Consider the following 20270-nt stretch of genomic DNA (forward strand, 5'->3'; position numbering starts at 1 on the left):
GAATGTCATCAAGGGCCTGTGTTTGTAAACAGTGAAAGGGTCTATAGTACAATGAATGCATTCCTACTTCACAAAATTCACTGCTGATATAGTCCGTTCGTAATCTCAGGTGCTCGGTAGTGTGCATTCAACAGAGAACAAGGAAAGAACACCGATGCACCTAACGAGCACTGTTCTTGTTCTGTGCATCAGCTCTTTTTATCTCATCAGGTAAATCTGCCCTATCCTATACTAACAGCCCCAGTTAATAGTGTTTTAGGCCAACCAAAACCTTAATTCTGGGGCTTCATGGCCCATAACCACATGGTGACTACGAGGCACAAGTAAAAGGGAACTTCGGGTTTACTTTGACCATCTGGGATTCCTTAATCAATGAGCATTTAAGCCGAAGTATGTGGCTGTTCTTTAATTATGCCACAATAAAAATGTGGCTGCCACTGCTAGGAATCCAGCCAGTTTTCTCAAGCTCATCGGGGCAACACTTTAATCGCTAAGCAACAAAGCCACGTTCACAGCATGCTGAAAGGGGCCATCACACCTGACTTCTGCTCCTAATCTGTGTTATGCGGGTCAATCCTTGGGTGTTCGCAAACAAGCGGCCGAAATTTCAGCGCATTTCGTTGAGAACTTGATTTATAATGAGCAGTTTCACGAACATGAGTCTGGCAACAGTGGCGCACTCATGAGCCGTGATGTAATGAGCCACTTGCTTTGCGAGCGCCTGTATTCTGGCCAACAATTTGTTTTGTTGTCAGCTGCACGTAGAATGGAGCGATTAGAGCTTGCTTGAGTTCGGCATTGAGAACTGAGCAATTCGCAGCGGCTGGCACTGGCGTAGAAGACGACGCTATTCATTCAGCACGTAACGTCACGTGCCACAGAAAAATGGCAGTCGCCGACGGTGAGGGGGGGGGGGGGGGCGCTTACGGAAGGATACCTTAAAGGCTTCTTTTGTGCTGAAACATTATTTTAAGGCTTATTTTTCATGTCTGTATAGGCATACTAGACTATCTACTTCTAGTTTTCGCTGAAAACTCAAAATTGTTGGCAGACTGTGTCATGGTTTAAGACTGTTAACAGACTGCCTGCAACGCTTGGCAGCTAAAAATACCGTCAAATATAGCACGTACACTGCCACTCTTGCAGAAAAGCAGACTGCTGCTAGGCTTCCCAAATATCCCTTAAGGAGGGATGCTACACCTTCCAAAAACTCTTTTATTTTTGCGAGTACCTCAGTCAAATTTGGAGAGCCTATGTAGATTTTACTGCTGATTTCAAAAATCTAATTCTTTTTTTGCTGTGACAATTAGTTTTAAAGATATAATGAACTGCGACTTTTTCAATTAAGGCCTAATTAGCTAATTAACTGTAACTTGGATATTGATGTGCAACCTATAGAACCAATTCGGTATGTTCACAGTGTGCAATAAAGTATAAATCATTGTTCTGGGCTATTTCGAAGCAAAGTTGTGGGATGTTGAATATGACATGAAAAATTTCCCCATCTACACTTGAAACAAAAGATCCATTTAGAGAATTTTCTCCAAAAATTATTACAATAAAACTTACTTTACGACACATCCCCTGCATTTATCTTCGAAACAAAAAAGAAATCGTAATGATAACCCAGATAGAACAAGAGATATTGCTCCGGCATAATGGGAAGCACATGAAAATTGTCGTTTTGAGAAATCGAGAAAAAACGTGGGCACACATTTTTATTGCAGAAGATGCAACAAGACAACCTCAAAACGCACCAGAAGCATAGTCTGAATGCATTCTGTGCTCATGCCTCCTCTTCACTAGCTTCCGGAGTTCCAATGAGGCTGTTCTTTTCTTGTTGGAGACAATGCTGCGACGGTGGTCTTTTTCTCTCGCTCTCCTGGCACCAGTACTTGTCGCATTCATGTCCATTTCACCTAAGATTGCCGTTGCAGAATTCAAATTGCCCGTGTTGAAGCGCAGCACTGCTTCTGCAACAGCTGCTTCAACAGCGAACAGGGACGCATGGTGCTCCTTGGGGGCCAAACTCCAGATTACCGAATGTAGGCTCTCGTTGGAGTTCTGCGTTTTGCCGCATTCGCACCTCTGAAGCAGGGCTCTTTCCGAAAGCCGGGTATAAACCGGTAGTAATGCCTCTGCCACGTCTTTCGGTAGATTGTAGGCATGCCTGGGGTCGGGCTCACCCTTTGCTTTTGCGGCATTGTGCCGACACCATGAAGTTTCACCAGCTGGGCACAGACTGTGGTCCGAGCATTCATCAGTGGAGGTGACGTGGCGGTATGTGGCCATCACAGCCTTTTGCATCTCGCCCACGTCACCTTCATGCGATTTCAGAGCCCGGCCATAATATGTGCTCAGCCTGGTGATCAGCTCACCTGTGAGCCTGCCTTTCCCACCAAGGCCTCTTTTCCCATCGCACTTTTGTTTCTGCACCAGGTTTCTCAATGCAGTGCCCATCCGTTTCTGTACATGATTAATACAGTCTTCCTTCTGCACGTCAATGTAACCATACACCTTGGCGTCTTGTATGGCGCAAAATGTCCTAGAGTCTCCATCAGACAGCATAGTTGTGTAGCGCAGGCCATGGCGTTCAAGCGACCTCTGAAATAGAATTAGAGCCGCCTCCACTTCCATTTGCCCCGCTTTGCTGTTCGTATTTTTTTGGCATTTGTGGTTAGCCTTCCATTCTTGATAGCCCTCACTACTAGGCTTTGGGCCCACCTCGCAGCCTAGGCAAAAGTTGGAAAGAACGACGTAGTCCAACACGTAGCCACTAAATAATTCGACAACTGTGCCCACGCCGATGTGGGAAGAATGGCCTCGCGTCTTCCACGTGCCGTCGTAGCTAACGGCAATATTGCCCCGGTGGCCGAAGCACAAGTCATCATAAATTGTTCTAACCTTTTCCGCACATTCGCTCATAGCGGACTCAGCCGCTCGCGTTGCAGCGGGTGCCAGCGTGTTCTTCAAATGCCGCTGAAACGTCTTGTGGTGCATACCGTGGTGTGAGATGCCCATTGTTGCGAAAATATCGTTCATTTTCGTTTGGCCGTTGCCGGTAGCCACCATCGCCCTCGAAGCGAGAAGATTTACTTCAAACGGATTGCACGTTTTCGTGCCATTCGCGCGGGGCGAATTCCATTCATTCGCGATCTCGCCGCACCTTTCACACTGCACTAGCACTTTCACGGCAAGTCCGTAGTCCCGATCCCCTCTGACGATCGTAGCCGGTCCGTGGCAGGCTTTGCAACACAAGGCACACATTATCGCGTTTAGGATATCTAGATGCATAAGCAGATAAGGAGCAGCGTGGTCCGAGTCCTGTGCGGTTGCCTCGCTACAACTCGCGGTGAAAAAGTCAATTTTCCGTGCAGTTGCTGGCGCCGATGAAAGCCGGTCGAGCGTCGCTTTCTCCCGGGCACGATTTTCTTCAACTTCGGCGTTTGTCACCACCTTGGCGTCGATTCGTAGTCGTCCGGAGTTCGCTTCACCGTCATCATCGTCGGAGGCAACGCGCTCGGTCGCACCATCGCTGAACGGCCGCGGAGCGTCGACACATCGTTCGTCGGAGTCAACCAAGGGCTCTGATGACTTCGTAAACTTTCTCCCACGACCTTTGCGTTTCCTGCGACTAAATGCGTGCACGGTCCGATACTTTTTTGCGTTTCCAGGCATGGCGATACGATCAGAAGCTTCAGAGTGCTCTGCCGATTTCGAGGCGTCACAGCGGTAACCCTTTCAAAATGGCGTCAGGTCGCGTATGCAGGCGCAAGCCGCGAGCTTCCAGCCAACCGGAAAGCGCCATTTCAGTCACGTGCGCCGTTTAGCCAATGGCAGTGAGCGCGGCTCTTCGTCTTTGAGGCCCCGTTTTTCGAGCCGAGGAAACGCTCAATGTTGCTTACTGAATAAAAAAAAACAGCTGAAAACGCGTTCTTTCAAACAAGACCAAAATGGCACCGATCGAGCGCGTAGTTCCCGCGTATCGTAGAGCCGAAACCTGCGCTATTCGCCCTCAATTTAAAGGGCAGGACGCCCGTTTTCGGTTTTTTAAAGTTGAATAACGATAAAAGTTGATGGTATTCGGCTATGAAATTTTGTAAATAGGTGCGCAATGATGTCGGGAACGCGAAAAGAAGGTCCGCGAAAACTCGATCTTTTGGCTGATTTTCGGTCCCGAAGTGCCGCGTCCCCCCTTAAGGGGGCAGACTGCTCTTTGGGACCAAAAAGTGACAAAAAAATCATTTTTTAAAACTGACTTATTTGGTATCTGCAAGTATTTTGCTATCTCTCTGCAAATTTTTACACACCAGGAAGTGGTAATTTTTTTGTAATGTCATTCTAACTGTCGAGATTCTTGGTGCTGTTAGCATGAAAAACCTGCAAAAAAATGGGGAACCAACTTCAAGGCCTCTTTATAATTTGCTGGCACCTGTGTTAGAAGCTCTGCTACAAATTTATGAACACTTTTATGAGGATTGCAAAACATGCACACCATGATTGTTGCTTTTTGAAGAAGCTGTGTGTTTTCAGTTTTTCCATTTTTCTCAAAAAAGTAAATTTACAACTGTTTAATTTTGAGGCCTCAATATCTCTGCTGCTAGGGCAGGTACAACGATAATTCTTTTTGCAATGGAAACCTGTATGTGTGTAGGGTGCAAGTATGGGATCAGAATTTAGAGAACAAGCCTTTTTAATTAATTACTTATCAAAATTTTAACACAGTTTCAACTGCTTTTGAAAACGGATAGTTCATTTTGCTGTAAAATGATAAGAAAGGCTTAAAAACAAAAAAACTCTAGCATTATTTCAATCTATAGTCATTAGTCTATGTTAGGATATTTTTAATATCACTTTTAATTAAGCCCTTTTTTTTCTATGGCGGCCTTAAACAATAGGGGGTGAACTTAAGTAATCTTAGGGATAAGATGAGTTACAGAAAAACTAATTAAACATTTGAAATCAGCAGAAAAAACTGCATAATTCTGTGCAGTTTGATCAAGATCACTGAAGAAATAAAGAAAAAATGTCTAAGAGCAGTCTGCCCCCTTAAGAGAGGCAGAAAACCAGCCACGAACCGAGGTACTGCGGGTGCTTGTCGATCCACTCGCACAGTTCACCCAGGAGCTGGATGCTGGTGTGTCGCACTGCCGTGTGCGACTCCGCGGGCAGCTTCAAGATGGCTTCCACCACCTCGGGGACTGTGTCGTTCTCCTCCCTGCAAAGCAGCAAATGAAAATTGACTTGCGCACGTGGTGAAGTTCAGGTTCAGGACAGACATGGTGATTTTGGTTGAATAATTTCAAATCAAGTTCGCACAGAACATATACTGCATTATTATAAAGAAACATTGGCATACTTGTCATAACCTAACCCCCAACCGTGCAGATATGACTATTGCCATTGCCCCAATAGCAACAGAAGCGCTGTGCTCACAAGCAAGTCAAGTTTCAACTACTTGAAGAATGGAAAAAGGAAAATGATAAAAGGAAGCCTTGCACAATGAGATATGAAAGAAAAATAGCATGTCGGGTATGCATAATCAAAATATTTCAATTTCCCTATTTTCCCGATGTAATAGATGCTTTCAATTTTTTTTCTTTGTGTTCAAAAGCACGTTAAACACCTTTGTTATGTGGATTTTAAAGCGTATTTTATTGCTTCTAACTATCTCCGTGCTACTACACTCACACCTCACCATTATAAAGTTGCATCTTATACAAAATCAAGTTTTTTGCATTAGAAAGTTAGTTATATAGGTCTATTCTTAACATATTTATTGCATGACTATTGTTTATTTAGTTTCAAGCGACATTTTGTTATACCTGGGTTCGTTGTAATGAGTTCGAGTGTATAAGAACTCAACATGAAGTTATTAAATTTCAGAAACCCTTTTGATTCAACTTCAATTCAAACAAAAAAAGCGATGCTCGATGAAGCATCGTAAATCGCAAAGAACTGTACTCACGGCACAATGTTTTTCGCCACAGCAGCCATGGCAAACAGGGTGGCCTCGGTGACATCCCATGTGGCCGAGGCGCCCTGGTTCTTCAGGTTCTCAAACATCTGCTCGCAAGAAAAAAAAATGGAAACGAAAAGAAGACAACCCTCTTTTGAACAGCCACAGCTACAACGGATCATGTGTCATGCGGCCCCTGGTGTCGTGTAAACCCATCAGTGCGGTAACATTTCTTTACATGCCGCTAGATGAAGCTACTCTAAGAAATAATGGTGTATTTCGGGAGTAGTTCTCCAATAATCATCATGTGACTTACTCGAGTTTCTTTTTTTGAAAACCCAGCGCTGGGCACTTTTTGTGAAGAATGCTATGTCACACTGACAAGCGCGCACCGTTTGTGACCGCGAACTACCAGAACCGTGGTGGTAACGGGAGGAAAGTACGCTAGAGAAATGATTATTGCTGCGTGCCCATTTCCTTAGCCTATGCCAATTTCCTTAGCGACCCTGGAGTGATCATGCTGGTCATGGGGCCTGTCTCCCACCGACCAATCACCCATCTTTCCCCTTCACGAAACCGTATGCCTTAATCGAGAGAGAAGAGCCTCCTGTCAGCCTCATCGAAGTTCAATCTACGTGCTTGTCACTCTACGCGTCCTCCTGTTGTTCAGCCTCTCCGCCGACCTGCCGCAGTGTTACGCCGGCCGCACTCCCGCCGCTGCCTCCCAACAAGTCAAATCACATTGCGCGGCTGGACATCTCAAGGAAGGAAAGAAAAAATTTTAAGGACTCACTTTTCCTTGTTAGACACAATATTAAGGAGAACTCGCAGACCTGCCACTTTCGTTTCATCAATTTCACTTTGTTCACATTCATATCAAAGTTCCCAGAAATAACATCCCCTATACTTTCCTTGGCATTATCGCCTGTCAGTTCTCATCAATCAAGGTAGCACAAATGAAACCATTGTGTTTACAAACACCCAATGAAGGTCATAGCCAAGTAGCTATTGCGGTGGTTCAAATCTACAATGGTACATAAATAACTTATCAAGTTCAACAGTGTGAAACCTAAAATGTGAATTATGATATGTGGGGTTTAACGTCCCAAAACCACCATATGATATGAGAAACGCCGTAGCGGAGGGCTCCGGAAATTTTGACCACCTGGGGTTCTTTAACGTGCACCCAAATCTGAGAACACGGGCCTACAACATTTCCGCCTCCATCGGAAATGCAGGCACCGCAGCCGGAATTCGATCCCGTGACCTGCAGGTCAGCAGTCGAGTACCTTAGCCACTAGACCACTGCGGCGGGGCTCGACAAATAAGAGGTTATTAAGGCTCCCTTTCGCTTTCGGAGCGTATCAATCGCGAATCACACGTGAAAATGCACAACACTACAACACTTTACAATGCACAAACAGGCAAAAAGTAAATCAGAATTTCACCTCTTGTTTTTGTTTTTTTTTTTTTTTCTTCATGCTGAGGGCTGGTGCGGAGATAACATACCAAACAGAATCCTTTCTACAGCATTCACTTTTCAACCAAGAACACCGAAAGTTCACTCGATTTCTGACTTCTGATTTTCTGCTTACGAGAACACCAGACGAACAGCCCACCTGGCGAAAGCAGTTGGCAGATCCGACGAGGTAGACCACATCCTTGATGAGTTCTGCAACGCGGTTCCGGAAGTCGCCAAAGTCGTCCTTATCCGAGGGCACCCCTTCCTGCGTCAAAATCACCATCAATACACGCTCGTTGCACGATTTAAGACCTCACTCAGCGTTCCTCAAATGCTTTTGCACTGCATAAACCAAGCAACAAAATCATCAAACAAACCTACAAAGGGCATTATCAAAAAGTTATTAACACTTAAAGAAATGTGGTTTCATCAATAAGAGAAAAAAGCGTAGCGCGGCAGACACCTTCAAAATAATAAACAGTATTGCAGAAGACAAGATGATAATACACAAACAAATCAACAAAAGTAAAGTAAGCAAAATTGTAAGGTATAGAAAAATGATAAAAAACAGAAAACTATGGAGACGAAGGAAGAAATAAAGAAGTCAAAAACCACAGTCAGATGAATCTAACAAAAGGTATTTCAGTTCAGAAGGAAACCTATGGGTATTCAGTAATTTGAAGGGGATGCTCACGAATTTAGAGTGGTACACTCGGAAAACTCGTTTCGGAGTGTTGCATAGGCTCTGCTAAACTGATGTAAAAGAGCAACTAGCAACTAAGCGTTACTACCAAATTAAGAGAGCCAATGCATCATAAGGAAGGCGGAACGTGACTCATAAACCTGCTTGCTCTCGTTACAGAGCTTTAAAACCGTTGAATTCACTCCTTCCTAATGTGGTCAGAGTACTCTCGAAACGACCAGCCGAATTTGTCGCAAGTTCACATCGTACTGGCAGTATGCAATGATTCTACACAAGGCCTGTGAAAGTATTGAAACACTTGAAATATTGGAACAAATAATGTATTTTGTATATAAATTATTAGAAATTGCATATTCTAAATTGTGTATATTACGAATACGGGTATATTAGACCGTACGTAACCTCCCTGTAACCGTAGTTCCACTGCAGTGGAGAAATGTTATCCCATGAATACACCTTTATAAAGCAAATCCACCCTGACGCAAAGCCACCCTTTAAGGTTAATGACCAAGCCCCGAATTACCCTCGCATCGATTCCTTTATAAGCTTAAAGGCTTGTTATACTGGCTCGTACTACGTATAGTAAATTTCAAAATGTAACAAATTTCATATGTTATCATTTGCATTCAACCGAGAGCTAAATCCTGCTACTAGTATTCAAAGCTTTTCTACTTTCTCTGAACCAAAAACAATGACATTCGTGTAATGTCTTGTTTCAATTAAAAAAAAAATAATATGCAGGTTAGTTCAGCCATGACAAATATGCTCACATTTTTATTTAGTATGTGATACTATATACTATTCGAATGATTCAAAATCATTCCAACAAAATCACTGTTCGCCTCAAGATCACTTCGAACCTAAAATTTACAATTCACACAAGCGGATTCACACACTGTACGCTTTAGAGGCGAGGGTAAAATGCTGGTGACTACGCCCACCTTGTCCGGATCCAGCTGGCAGTGTCGGCAGAGGGCAACCAGGAGCATCTGGATGTACCGGCCGAAAAAGGTGTTGAGGTTGTCGTTGCTCTCCTTGTAGAGGGCCTCCGAGAGCCGGTACCACAGGTTGAAGGTGATTTCCGCCACCTACGTTTTGACGAAATGTGAGCGGTCGGCACCCTTGAGACAATTCATCTTTTTCATCATCATTCATCATGCAGGTAGCCGTTGTTGTGCCGCAAGTTTAGGACAAACCTCTGGAAACTGTGAAGCTTTTCATCGTACTCCTCCGCAAAACTTTTCGCATATGCCTGTTCCCCTTTGGAGGGAAAGCCTTTCGTCTTCATTAAGTTAGTTAGTCAGCACCTGCTCGCTTTAAACTGGCTCCGCATTAGACCTTTTTCTGAGGCTAAATGCATAGCCCGCACTTGGAGCAGTTCTGTCGTCACGGGCCGCTGTGCCGCTCGCTGCTCAAGCCCATACTCGCCGAGCAGCTCTTTAATTTGCGGAAACCGACCCTGCTGTGGTTCACTGAAGCCTTTGCGTGAAGCTTTGCTGTCGACAATCTTCTGCTTTTGTTTTCGCCAGTCCCGCACACACGTTTCTGGAACTCCGAACGACCGCCATGTGGCCCAATTTCCGTCCGTTTCTGCACACGCAATGACTTTTCTTTTAAAAGCGGCATCGTGGTGCACTCGCGTTTTTGGAGTCGGCCCTTCCATGCCGTCGATGCTAATGCACTACAAAATGACGAACTCCTCAGCACACATACGAAGTGCCGCACATGGGAAACACATAGGCAAAAATGGCTGACGCGCCATGCCGACGCACGTAGGGGGCAGCCATTTTGGAAATGCTGATGGCAATAGAATGACCGTATTCATTTTTTTTCGCACTCGATTCTAACGCGCATGTGATTTATGAACTCGCTTAACCGGAAAAAAAGGTGTGCATTAGATTCGAGTAATTACGGTAACTTTTTATAACAAATAGAAATTTTCTGTGCCTTCCCTGCTACACACAATCTCTGACAAGATTGGCAGCATTCTTATCTAAATAATTAACAGTCCATAGAATATATTTTCTAACCAAGCATGACAAATAGCCCCTCCCCTCTGTCAAACAAGATCACAACCATCCTAAAACCTTAGAACCACAAGCCCAAAATCTGCTGGTGTACAGTGTTCACAAATTTAAATGCGACACCCAAACTTTTAGAGTAACAGCTGATACACACAATTTCCCTAGATGGCCGCATTACGTAGCTACAACTCTAGCCATGAAAGGTAATGTTGGCCCTGATATAAGTAAGCGTTCAAGTCAAAGTCCTGCCAACATAACGAGATCCGCGTTGCCGCGAAATGTGACACTACAAGTTAGGTGGCACGGGAACGTCTCTGCGCTACGACTGACGACAGTCTATGAAAGGGTGTTTCTTGCCAAAACCTGTCCTTACACAATATATGTACTGATGACCCGAACATGTAACATACAATCTAGAAGGTGTTACCAAAGCAGTGCCGCCGCCAACGCGAGAGGCTACTTTATTCTCAAAGATCGCTGCCATACATGGAGAAAAGCATAAACCATGGTAGTGCCATGCACATCTTCCGCAAATAAAATCGGGCAACCCATCAAAGCACACACTGCTCGAGTCTCAACAGCTGTTAAAGCTTCAAAGCTTCTGCTTCCAGCGAAAATACTAAAATTTATTGTTACACCAAAGCAAACTAACTTGGCTTTGCATTGTTTTTCAGTACTTGCTTCAAACAATTCCAGACTTTACCTTACTCATTTGTTTGAATTCGAGAAGATTGCAAGTCCTATTACCACAACACTCGTCCAAGGTAACAGGCCTACAGCCTAGTGAAACTGTAGACTGTGACAGCTTTTATTGTAAATCTTTACATTTTCTGAAAATTCTGTGAAATAAAACTTCACTACCCCCCATTTACTGTTACCACAACTCCCACCACTGTTACTACAACTACTACCACACTATTACTCTGTACTGGTCTAGTACCACTACTACTACAGCTACTACCACCACCACAATGCTGTACCGGTCTGGTACAAGTACCGCAACTTGGTGCTCTTCTGACCAGCCACTCACTTCATAGTCGTAGTGTCCAACGCAGGTCAACAACAAGTCCAAGCAACGTGGATCCCCCAGGCCCTGGGAAGGTCAAGTATCACATTGTAACAGGACCGTCGTAGCAAAATGTCACTAACGGTGCATGTCTCGTTCGCCAACCAATAGGAATATTTACAATCCAAGGAGACATTTCTTTAGCAAGAAGAATAGTCATCTAACAAAACAAAAACCGGTGCAACTAGGAGGCCTTTTGCTCCTCGGCATTATAGCCGTCAGTTTCAGATTTCTCCAGCAAAATGAAACTGTAGTCATCTCTGAGAGCTACTGTTACAATGCTACATTACCAAGAAAGTATGCCTACAATGCCTGGCATACACGACGCTCGAGCTTCGCTTTCAAGAAAAGAACGTAGTAGCGATATCGGACGGCGTTCATGCCACGTTCCCTTTTGGTTGACACCTAAAATGTTCTGCAAAAAAAGACAAGGTGCAGACGCCATCCGGGTCCAACATCCGTACATGCAGCACGACGAAGCACAGCCACGGGGGGGGGGCAAGGCCGCTTCAAATCGCAGCAGTGGCCTCTTAGCACCCTCTCGTTGTGCCAACCCACAGAAGAGCCTCTGAAAACATGCGTAACCCCAAAGCCAAATCGTGTGTATAAATACCTCACTATTAGTATGCAGGAGGATGTACGCGTGCTGGCCGAGCACCAAAATGCATCACTCCATAGAGCAAGGTGTCGCAGATTCATACCTTTTTTTTCAAGTCATCATTTGCATCTACCTCGAATTTCCACTCGCAGGCGACGCTGATTTTCCACTCACAAATGAAGATGCTGATGCCAACAAAGGAATTTCTCTGAAACGAGCTCTTCATTGCTATCGCCTTAATTAACATGCACTGCAGCCTACATTACCTCTCGCTCAAACACTGAATACATAGTGTACACTCTCCCCTTAGCTTTGCTGGCCCGTCCTTATTCTTTTGGCCTCCGCTGCACATTGCAGAGTTGGCATTCAGAACTGCGTGCCAGTCATTTGCGGATGTGTCAGTAAACTGACCGACTTGTCGCTTCTTCATAGGGCATGCCTCAACAGTTGAAGTCAGGCTCACCTGTCCCGGATGTTGGATCATGTCATCGAGCAGAGACTCGGCCAGCTCGGTGAAGATGCGGCAGTAGTTCACCGATCTATACGGGAGCAGAGAGAACCAAAGAAGAAATGCAGGCGACTAAGAGACGGATGTCATTACGTGCACTCTGCAAAAGAATGAAGTAAAAAAAAATATGGAACAGGAGTTTGAAACTGTGCTTACGGCATTGCTTCACTCTAGTTCGGGTAGTCTAAAACTGCAAGGAAGCAGTATCGATTTATTTTATTTGTTTGCACCAACCGCAGCCTCACAAGGCATAGCAAGAGCGAGAATGCCTGTAGCTGTGCTGTGCACCCCATAAAATGTCTCAAGCCGGATGAATTACTGTCAGACACAACTTGAGGCAGCAGTGACATTTCCTCCTCAAAGGCAGATGAATACAAGTGGTTGCTTTCAGTCTTTTACCTGAAATGCGCATAACTAACAGCACGAAGAGGGATTAACACCGCCCCACAACTAAACAAACAAGCAGGCAAGTAAACAAACCTAAACACCTAAATAATTCCACTCCATCAAGATTGCTGAACCGTGGAGGTGGCAGCACGATCCCGTCTTCGCTCTCGTCACCTTTTCACAGTGATGCTATCGGGCACTTCCGATTCGAAATGATTTACAGAGCAAGCGGAGTTTTCCTCTCAGAGAACTCTGGAGCGGCAAAAAATTCCATTCTGAAGCACTTCCGGGCAGGCAATTTGGGGTTTAGGAGTACCTCTGATCTGAGCACCTGATTTTACTTTACGAGAGCACGTTTGGGAAGCAAGTTACATTTACATTCGGCCACCTGAATGCCTTTGATGCATCGTCAAATGAGATTTTTTTTTTATGTGGCTCATGGGACAAGAGAGTAGCAAGCGCCCCTTTGCTCAACCCTTGCTGAAGCTGACGCGCCTCAATGCTATAAATTCAATGTCCTTTCTCATTCATTACCCGAATGCAAAAGCCTACCTCTTCTCGTTCAATTGTATTTAATGCTTTCAATTTATTATTAAATTTTGCAATATTTATATGCCACGTGACAAAAAAAACAAGCTACCCGTCAATGAATCGCCACCGTTTGGCTAGGACGTCGCTACTCTCTGCGGAGAGCACTGATGAATCGCAATGCGTGCGTGGGCACTGCTTCGCCAGCGAAATATAACTGGGTGACTGGTGGTACAGAGGTAAACCTGGACATGTGCCTATAAGTGGGGGACTAGGCATTGTCCAAACAGATTTTGGTGCAGCATGGCGTGATTTACATCAATTTTATCGGAGTTGCGCAGTAAGTCCAACATGAAGCACTTTGGGAAACACTTGGTGTGTGACCGGGATCGTTGCATTGTTCATAACCTACAGCTCCTCAGGTATTCTTACAATGTACAGCCACCACCCTGTCCGTACCTAGTCTGGGCAGCTGTACCGTTGCAGCTCTTCAAATCTACTGGCATGGCAAAAGATGCACGGACTGGTTTTCATACCGTCAACGCATCATTTCTTTCACCACTCCCAAAAGGGCACCCGGTGTTATACGACTTTCAAGCTTCCAATGCACCTATAAATAAAGTGACAATGACTCTGGGTAATGTATTAGCATCTTGATTTTTGCGCCAAAAAGGACAAACACATGAGAAAGGACTGGACAGACACAAGATCTTTTTCTTAGCATGAAAATCAAGATGTTACACTCACCTACTAATACAGCAACAAGTTCTTAGTTAAGCATGGATGTCAGTTCTGCCACTGTTCCCAAGCGGGGCATGGGGCCTTTGCATATGGACAACGGCGCAAGAAAATTGAAGAGGTGCGCGATTTACAGCTCGAATGTTCAAAAATTCACAGCCACATACCTGTCGAGGTCTTCGTGAGCGACCGACAAGTGATAAGGCTCGACGAGGGAGTACACGCCTTGCACCAAGACTTGGGCCAGCACTTGGGTCTGAGACGAGTGTTGCTGTAGAGGTGAACAAGATTACAAAAACAACAGGAAAAGCGACGATTGAGCTCTGCACACTGACTTGCAAACGACCAACAGCCTCGTGCTTTAACAGGTGGCGTGCTTACCCCGAGCAGCATGAGCGCATTGCAGATGCAGTCAGACGCCGTCTCGTGCACGGACGAAGTCGTGCTCGGGCTCTTCTGCAACATAAAATACACGCTAAGGTTTAACACAGGGGGGCTTTGTCTGAGAAGTTTGTATGTGATCACAATTCCCAATGTTGAGCAAAGAGATATGTCCAAACTGCACACACTGTTCTTGCATGGTTGTGCTGTAATGAGTACACTGTATGCAACATTTCAGTTCTGCAGCTGATTTTATACTGTAAAATCTCTTACTATATTGATTTCGCTAACTCCTATAATACTAGTGCCCAATACAACAACCCCTGTTCCAGCATGTATTAAAATAAAATTTAAGAAACAAATTAATAAATAGATAGGTGGGTATGAACAAATAACACTATACTACACTCTCCCTGCAATAAATTTCATTACATTCATTACACTAAAATATATATACACTCAGACCTCAATATCACGAACCTGAATATAACCACATACTTGTAATGAAGTAAATAAAAAATAGTCTTGCAATAGATACAGTGTTAGGAATAAACTTTTATAATGAATTTTCAAATATAACAAGCTTATTTCGTATAAGATGCAACTTTGTTATAATGAGGTTACAGTGTGTGTGTGTGTGCGTGTGTGAAAAAGAATAACTTCGGTTGCTGCAAAGTTAGGTCCAAACTCCAAAATAAGCTTAGATTTGAGGATTTCAAAAATGTGCCATTTTTCATTGAGAAAAGTGGTGCACTTATATATATATATATATATATATATATATTGTAGCCAACAAATACAGCACCTTCAGTTAAAACAACTGTTTATTTAGGGCGAACCTGTGCCCATTAACTCTAGCTACTCAACTTGCGAAGAAGTCCTACGCTTACTCGTCCACACTTCGTCGACGTCCTCTGCTTTGTTTCGACCAGCTGCTTTGTTTCATCTTCAGGACCATGCATTTTTTTCTTTTTTTGAATGCTGTCTACGCTGTTTCGTTCGGCTTACAACATTTGAGGTAATTTTTTTTTCCAAGCTCCGGACTTTTGGGGGGTCGGCCTAGATTCGAGTAAATCCAATTCATAACTGCATCACACCTGTGAGCATTACAGCAAGGGGTATACAGTTGAAAAAAAAAAAAAAAGGTAAGTCATACTAATAAAAAGCGGTAAAACGCATCATTGTCCGATATGTTCACAATGTCAGGCGATAGAGCGTCCCATTCTCTTACGGCTTTTGTAAAAAAAAGAATGCGAGAAGACGTCACCTCTCGAAGGAAATGAAAACGAAATAAAGTAGTCCCTCCATCCTCACCAGGGCATCAAACACGCTGGCAAGAAGCTTATGCAACGTCGGGTGGTCTAGCCGGAGGCCGCCCACGGAGAACCAGCTTCCCAGACAGCGGAACACTCGAGCACGTACTCGCTCGTCGGGACTCTGCGCGGGCTGCAGGCACGCGTCCTGAGGGGGAACAAACCAATCAAACACAGGTTTACGCACAGGATACGAGATTTAGACAAACTCGTAAAATACAGCCCCGCAGAACATGGAGTCTACTATAAATACGCTAGAGGGAACTCTGGCACTAGTGTCTACGGGAGCTGCAATGCACGGTGCTCCAGCAAGCGTGGGAATGAAGGGTAGTACACGGATTTGTCTATATTTGTACTTTCAGCTCCGTTTGGGTTCGTGTGGCTTGGTGCTGCTTCGTCACAAAACGAAAATCCGCAAATGTGAACACCTGCTGCACTTCGCTACCTTAACCTTTTAGGCTCACCATTTCAAATCGGCTCACGAAGTTCACAACAGTTCATCCTTCCATTCGAAACAAAACCAAAACGCAGCAATAAACAAAGCCACAAGCGCTTTTGAAGCCCACAAGCACGAAGACTAGGCAAATCCACGTACTACCCACCATTCCCATGGTCGCTGTACGATCGCAGCGACAGAGTCCCCTCTTGTTCAATTTAGGAAACTCTATGCCACAGAAGTCCAGTTAGAATTGCCAAGTGGCATCTGCAGTTCTGAGAGGGTGAAAAGTCTGTGGGGTGCAACAACAGGGTGCGGATTCTAATAGGGTGCATTGGTAGGGTACAAAGGCTTTTAGTGTGTGCCTTTGCACCCTTGTGGTCAGCTGCGCTTCATACTACGGCAGAGCACGATAGCACGATAGGAAAGACGAGTTATGACGATTTATGCCAACCTGCCATTCTGTACTCAGCAAGAAGCATCGAAGGCTCTACTATCATGATCAACTCACTTTACAAGCACTGCAACACAGCAACTGGCCGTAGCCGACCACCCCCCTCAACTTTTCACCAGATGATTCTGTTTTACGACAGCTGATTCCATGCCATCACCTCATCATGCCACGTTGCCTGCTACTGTCCCGGACAGCAGTTCCCATCTTCTTGATGCCCTAACTATTACACCAACAAACTGCTGGTGACATTAACACGAAGAATATGCAGTGGAATATTTGCGTCAATGAAGACGCTTTTCGAAAACTGGACATCACTGCCCATTGTCATCAGCAGCTGTGCGCCTTTAGAAAGCCATTGGCTTGCACAAAATATTTCTGTTCTCCTTAGCCGGGCTAGGGTGCTCGGCTGCTGCGCCGAAGGTCACCGATTGAATCCCGGCCGCGCTGTTTGCATTTCCATGAAGGAAAATTGTTGAGGCAAGTGTACTGTGTAATATCAGTCAGCGCACGTTAAAGAACACCCCAGATGGTCAAAATTTCCAAAGCCCTCCACTACGGCGCCTCTTGTAATCATATGGTGTTTTGGGACGTAAAAAAACCCCATACAGTACACTCTCAGTAAACAGAAACCTTTTAAACGAAACTTCTGCTCAATCAGCTTCAATCAGTTTATTATTACTAAGAAAGGATTGTTAAAGAATGTAAAATATACAGACGTATTAAGTATTAAAAGTATTAAACTGCAACTGGACCCTTAGTGACTGTTACAAATAAATAAAGCAAGGATCAGCAGCAGCTTAAACAGTAAAAACATAACTAGCAGTACACATGAGAAATAAAACAAGAAGGCATGAAACCAAAATGCACAAAATATGATAAGTACAATACACAACCAAACCATTCTGGTAAAACTAAAGAAGAAAGGAAACATCATAAATTCAAGTATTTTTTACAATGAGTTTTGGAAGAAACTTGAAGAAATTTTACATTTGAGTGATCAGGGTTAAGCATTCTATACTGAGATGACATAGAAGTGTGACGATGATTTACCCCCTTAGTATGAAGTTTAGATAATAGAAAATTATTGTTAGCCAGAAACCTGGTGGAGTTAGTTTTAGTTAAAATTCCAAATCAATGAAAGTGGTAGAAAGTTTAGTTGTTAATTGATTATGCAGAAACATAATTAGATTGAAGCTAAATAAATTGTTAACATTTAGGATGTTATAGCCAGGAGGAAGGTGAGAGGTATTACTGTCACGAGGAATGCTGAAAGTAACGCAAAGGGCTCGAATTGGTAAATGCTGTATGGATGAAAGGTGGCACCGATAAGTTTTACGTGATGAAGCGATGCCATAAGTGATATTAGCATAAATGAAAGCGAAATACATAGACAGGAGTGCATTATGAGAAAAACACGAGGGTTATAGAAAATAGGAGAAGTAATGCACGAATGCTGTCATTTCCTAACATGAGCAATATGGAGATCGAACTTAAGGTCAGCGTTGAGGTGAACGTCAAGAAATTATACCCTTTTATTGATACTAGTGAAATTGTGATCACCGGTGAAAGAGTTATCTTACGCTGAGGATATCTAAAAAACATTAACTTAAACTTACTCTGACTGACAATTAGATGGTTTTCCAGACACCACTTGGACATGCTATAATGTGTATAATTTAATTTATTAATGAGAGCAATAACACATCCAGCAGCAAAGAAAATGGTAGTATCGTCAGCATATAAAACTCAGTGAGCCATGGGTAATATGTGAGGAAGGTCATTAATATAAAGTAAAAATAGTAACAGACTCAGTAATGAACCCCTTGATTTATTGTTTTAGTCTATGAAAATGAGGTTGCTATGTACACAGTATGCTGGCTTCACTTAACATCATTTTGACGTGTAGTGAGAGTAATTTCATACTTCTATTTCGCAGCCTTACTACTCTCTGAGTAAACAGAACTCCCGTTTAAATGGAATACATTTTCATGGTCCCCTGAGGTTGCGTTTAATGAGAATCTACTGTATTACTATTCCTACTTTATTAGCCGAACCACTGCCTGATTCCACAAACAATGAACCCTTTATTCTAGCCCATGACTGTGGTAGCAGTACAGTTGAACCTATTCATAAAAGACCTTGACGTACGAGACACCAGAGCAACAACATTGAAACAGAGGTTGATAAGAAAACGCATACATAACACTTTGCTCTTAAGAGACAACTGATATAACGGACAAAAATGTTTCCCTAATGCATGACTCCTACAAAGGGGTTCCAACTGCATAAGCAACTAAACAATGAGTTAAGTACGGCTCTGCTGTGTGGCTCGAGATAGGCAAGCAGATGAAGTGTGAACAAGGGCCGTCCGCACTTACCAGCAGTTGCACCACCTGCCCCGAAACTTGATTGAAGAGTTCAATGATCTCGTTGCGCCGGTTCGCGCCAAGCCGGAGTGGCCGACTGTTGAGCTGCGAGCGCACGGAAGGAACGAAATGGACACAACTATCCCACAAAACGATCTTTTAATCACTTCTGCCGCGTAACCAGCAAACACTTCTCGAGAAAGACAGGAATCCTTTAAATTTAAATCCTGCTTTTTGAATCTTTTGAATTCCTCTAGACCAACAGCGAATGATGAAGAAAATGTGAAAAAACTGACCTCTTCGGGCAGCACGGTCAGCACTTCGAGAAGAACGGGAATGTGAGTGATACTGCAGCCGAACCTATGCCGCAGAGAAAGAGAAACAAAACGCAATCAACAATGGTTGAATGACAAATGTCTGCCACAGTCTACATTTTGACAAGCAGAAGGACTCGTTCTTAGCCTAGTTGGTGCTTGCAGAAAATTGTTATGTAGCACAAGAAAAGACGCGACGGGCACACAGAACTACACACCACAAGCGCAACTAGCAACTTCAATGGAAAGTTGACGACCCACAGAATATACGTTCCAACCACGCAGGCGCAAGGGTCACAGCCAGTAGGCCACAGGGGCAGCTAAGCGAAGCTTACAAATCAACAGTACGACTTAAAAAACGTGCGTTCCGTGGCAAACGAGACAACAGACGCCCAACTGATGTGGTCGCCACCATGATTGTTGATAAAAAGCGCTTATAAATGTTCTCATGCCTTTGAGTCTTTACTCCTACCCAGCATCTTGACATCATGAAACCTTGGAGCACATGTGCGTAAACTCGAACTCGGGATTTTAGAGCACCGATTTCTGATGCACGGAGACAACAAAGGCTCTATCAGTGCCATCCTTTCTCAACTGAACAGGGGAAGCTAAAACTGAATTGATGGAACCTGAATAAATCCATAACAGTTATTCATCTGACGGCATGCCCTTACCTCGATATTAGGTCAACAACAAAGGACTTCCAGGACGCCATCTGCAGGGCAAGATCGGCCATGGCAAGAGACAACTAGAACATCAGAAAAAAAAATGAATGTTTAGGCTTAGAAATGCACGCACTACAGTCCCATACGAGCACAATCAAATGTAAACGAGGGCCAGCTATTGCGCACTGTGTAGAAATGCGCTGCATATTCTTATTCCGTCAGCTAACACTTCTCTGAGTTATGGGACGAATGAGTGCTAAATTACGGAGTCGAATGACCCAAACCGACTATAATTGGCTTTGACTCTGAAGCTACATAAGTTATCACTGGCAATGTTCAAGTAGGTGGTGGAGACTCGTTTGATTCAA

At 44.0% G+C, this 20270-nt stretch overlaps 1 protein-coding gene across 2 annotated transcripts in view; it reads right to left on the bottom strand.

Annotated features, from left to right (window-relative positions):
• Tnpo-SR (transportin 3) overlaps positions 1-20270 on the bottom strand; it is a 54416-nt gene that overhangs the window by 25957 nt on the left and 8189 nt on the right. For both annotated transcript variants that reach the window (XM_075871579.1, XM_075871578.1), the window contains exons 4-15: positions 19912-19985; positions 19220-19283; positions 18936-19028; positions 15669-15815; positions 14355-14429; positions 14141-14244; positions 12276-12351; positions 11179-11241; positions 9066-9212; positions 7579-7686; positions 5969-6066; positions 5079-5218 (exon numbers count right to left, since the gene is read on the bottom strand). In XM_075871579.1, the coding sequence (XP_075727694.1) occupies positions 5079-5218; positions 5969-6066; positions 7579-7686; positions 9066-9212; positions 11179-11241; positions 12276-12351; positions 14141-14244; positions 14355-14429; positions 15669-15815; positions 18936-19028; positions 19220-19283; positions 19912-19985 (1189 nt within the window). The remainder of the gene's footprint in view (positions 1-5078; positions 5219-5968; positions 6067-7578; positions 7687-9065; positions 9213-11178; positions 11242-12275; positions 12352-14140; positions 14245-14354; positions 14430-15668; positions 15816-18935; positions 19029-19219; positions 19284-19911; positions 19986-20270) is intronic.

The sequence above is a fragment of the Rhipicephalus microplus genome, chromosome 8 (genome assembly GCF_043290135.1).
Source record: "Rhipicephalus microplus isolate Deutch F79 chromosome 8, USDA_Rmic, whole genome shotgun sequence".
In the NCBI taxonomy this organism is placed as follows: Eukaryota; Metazoa; Arthropoda; class Arachnida; order Ixodida; family Ixodidae; genus Rhipicephalus; species Rhipicephalus microplus.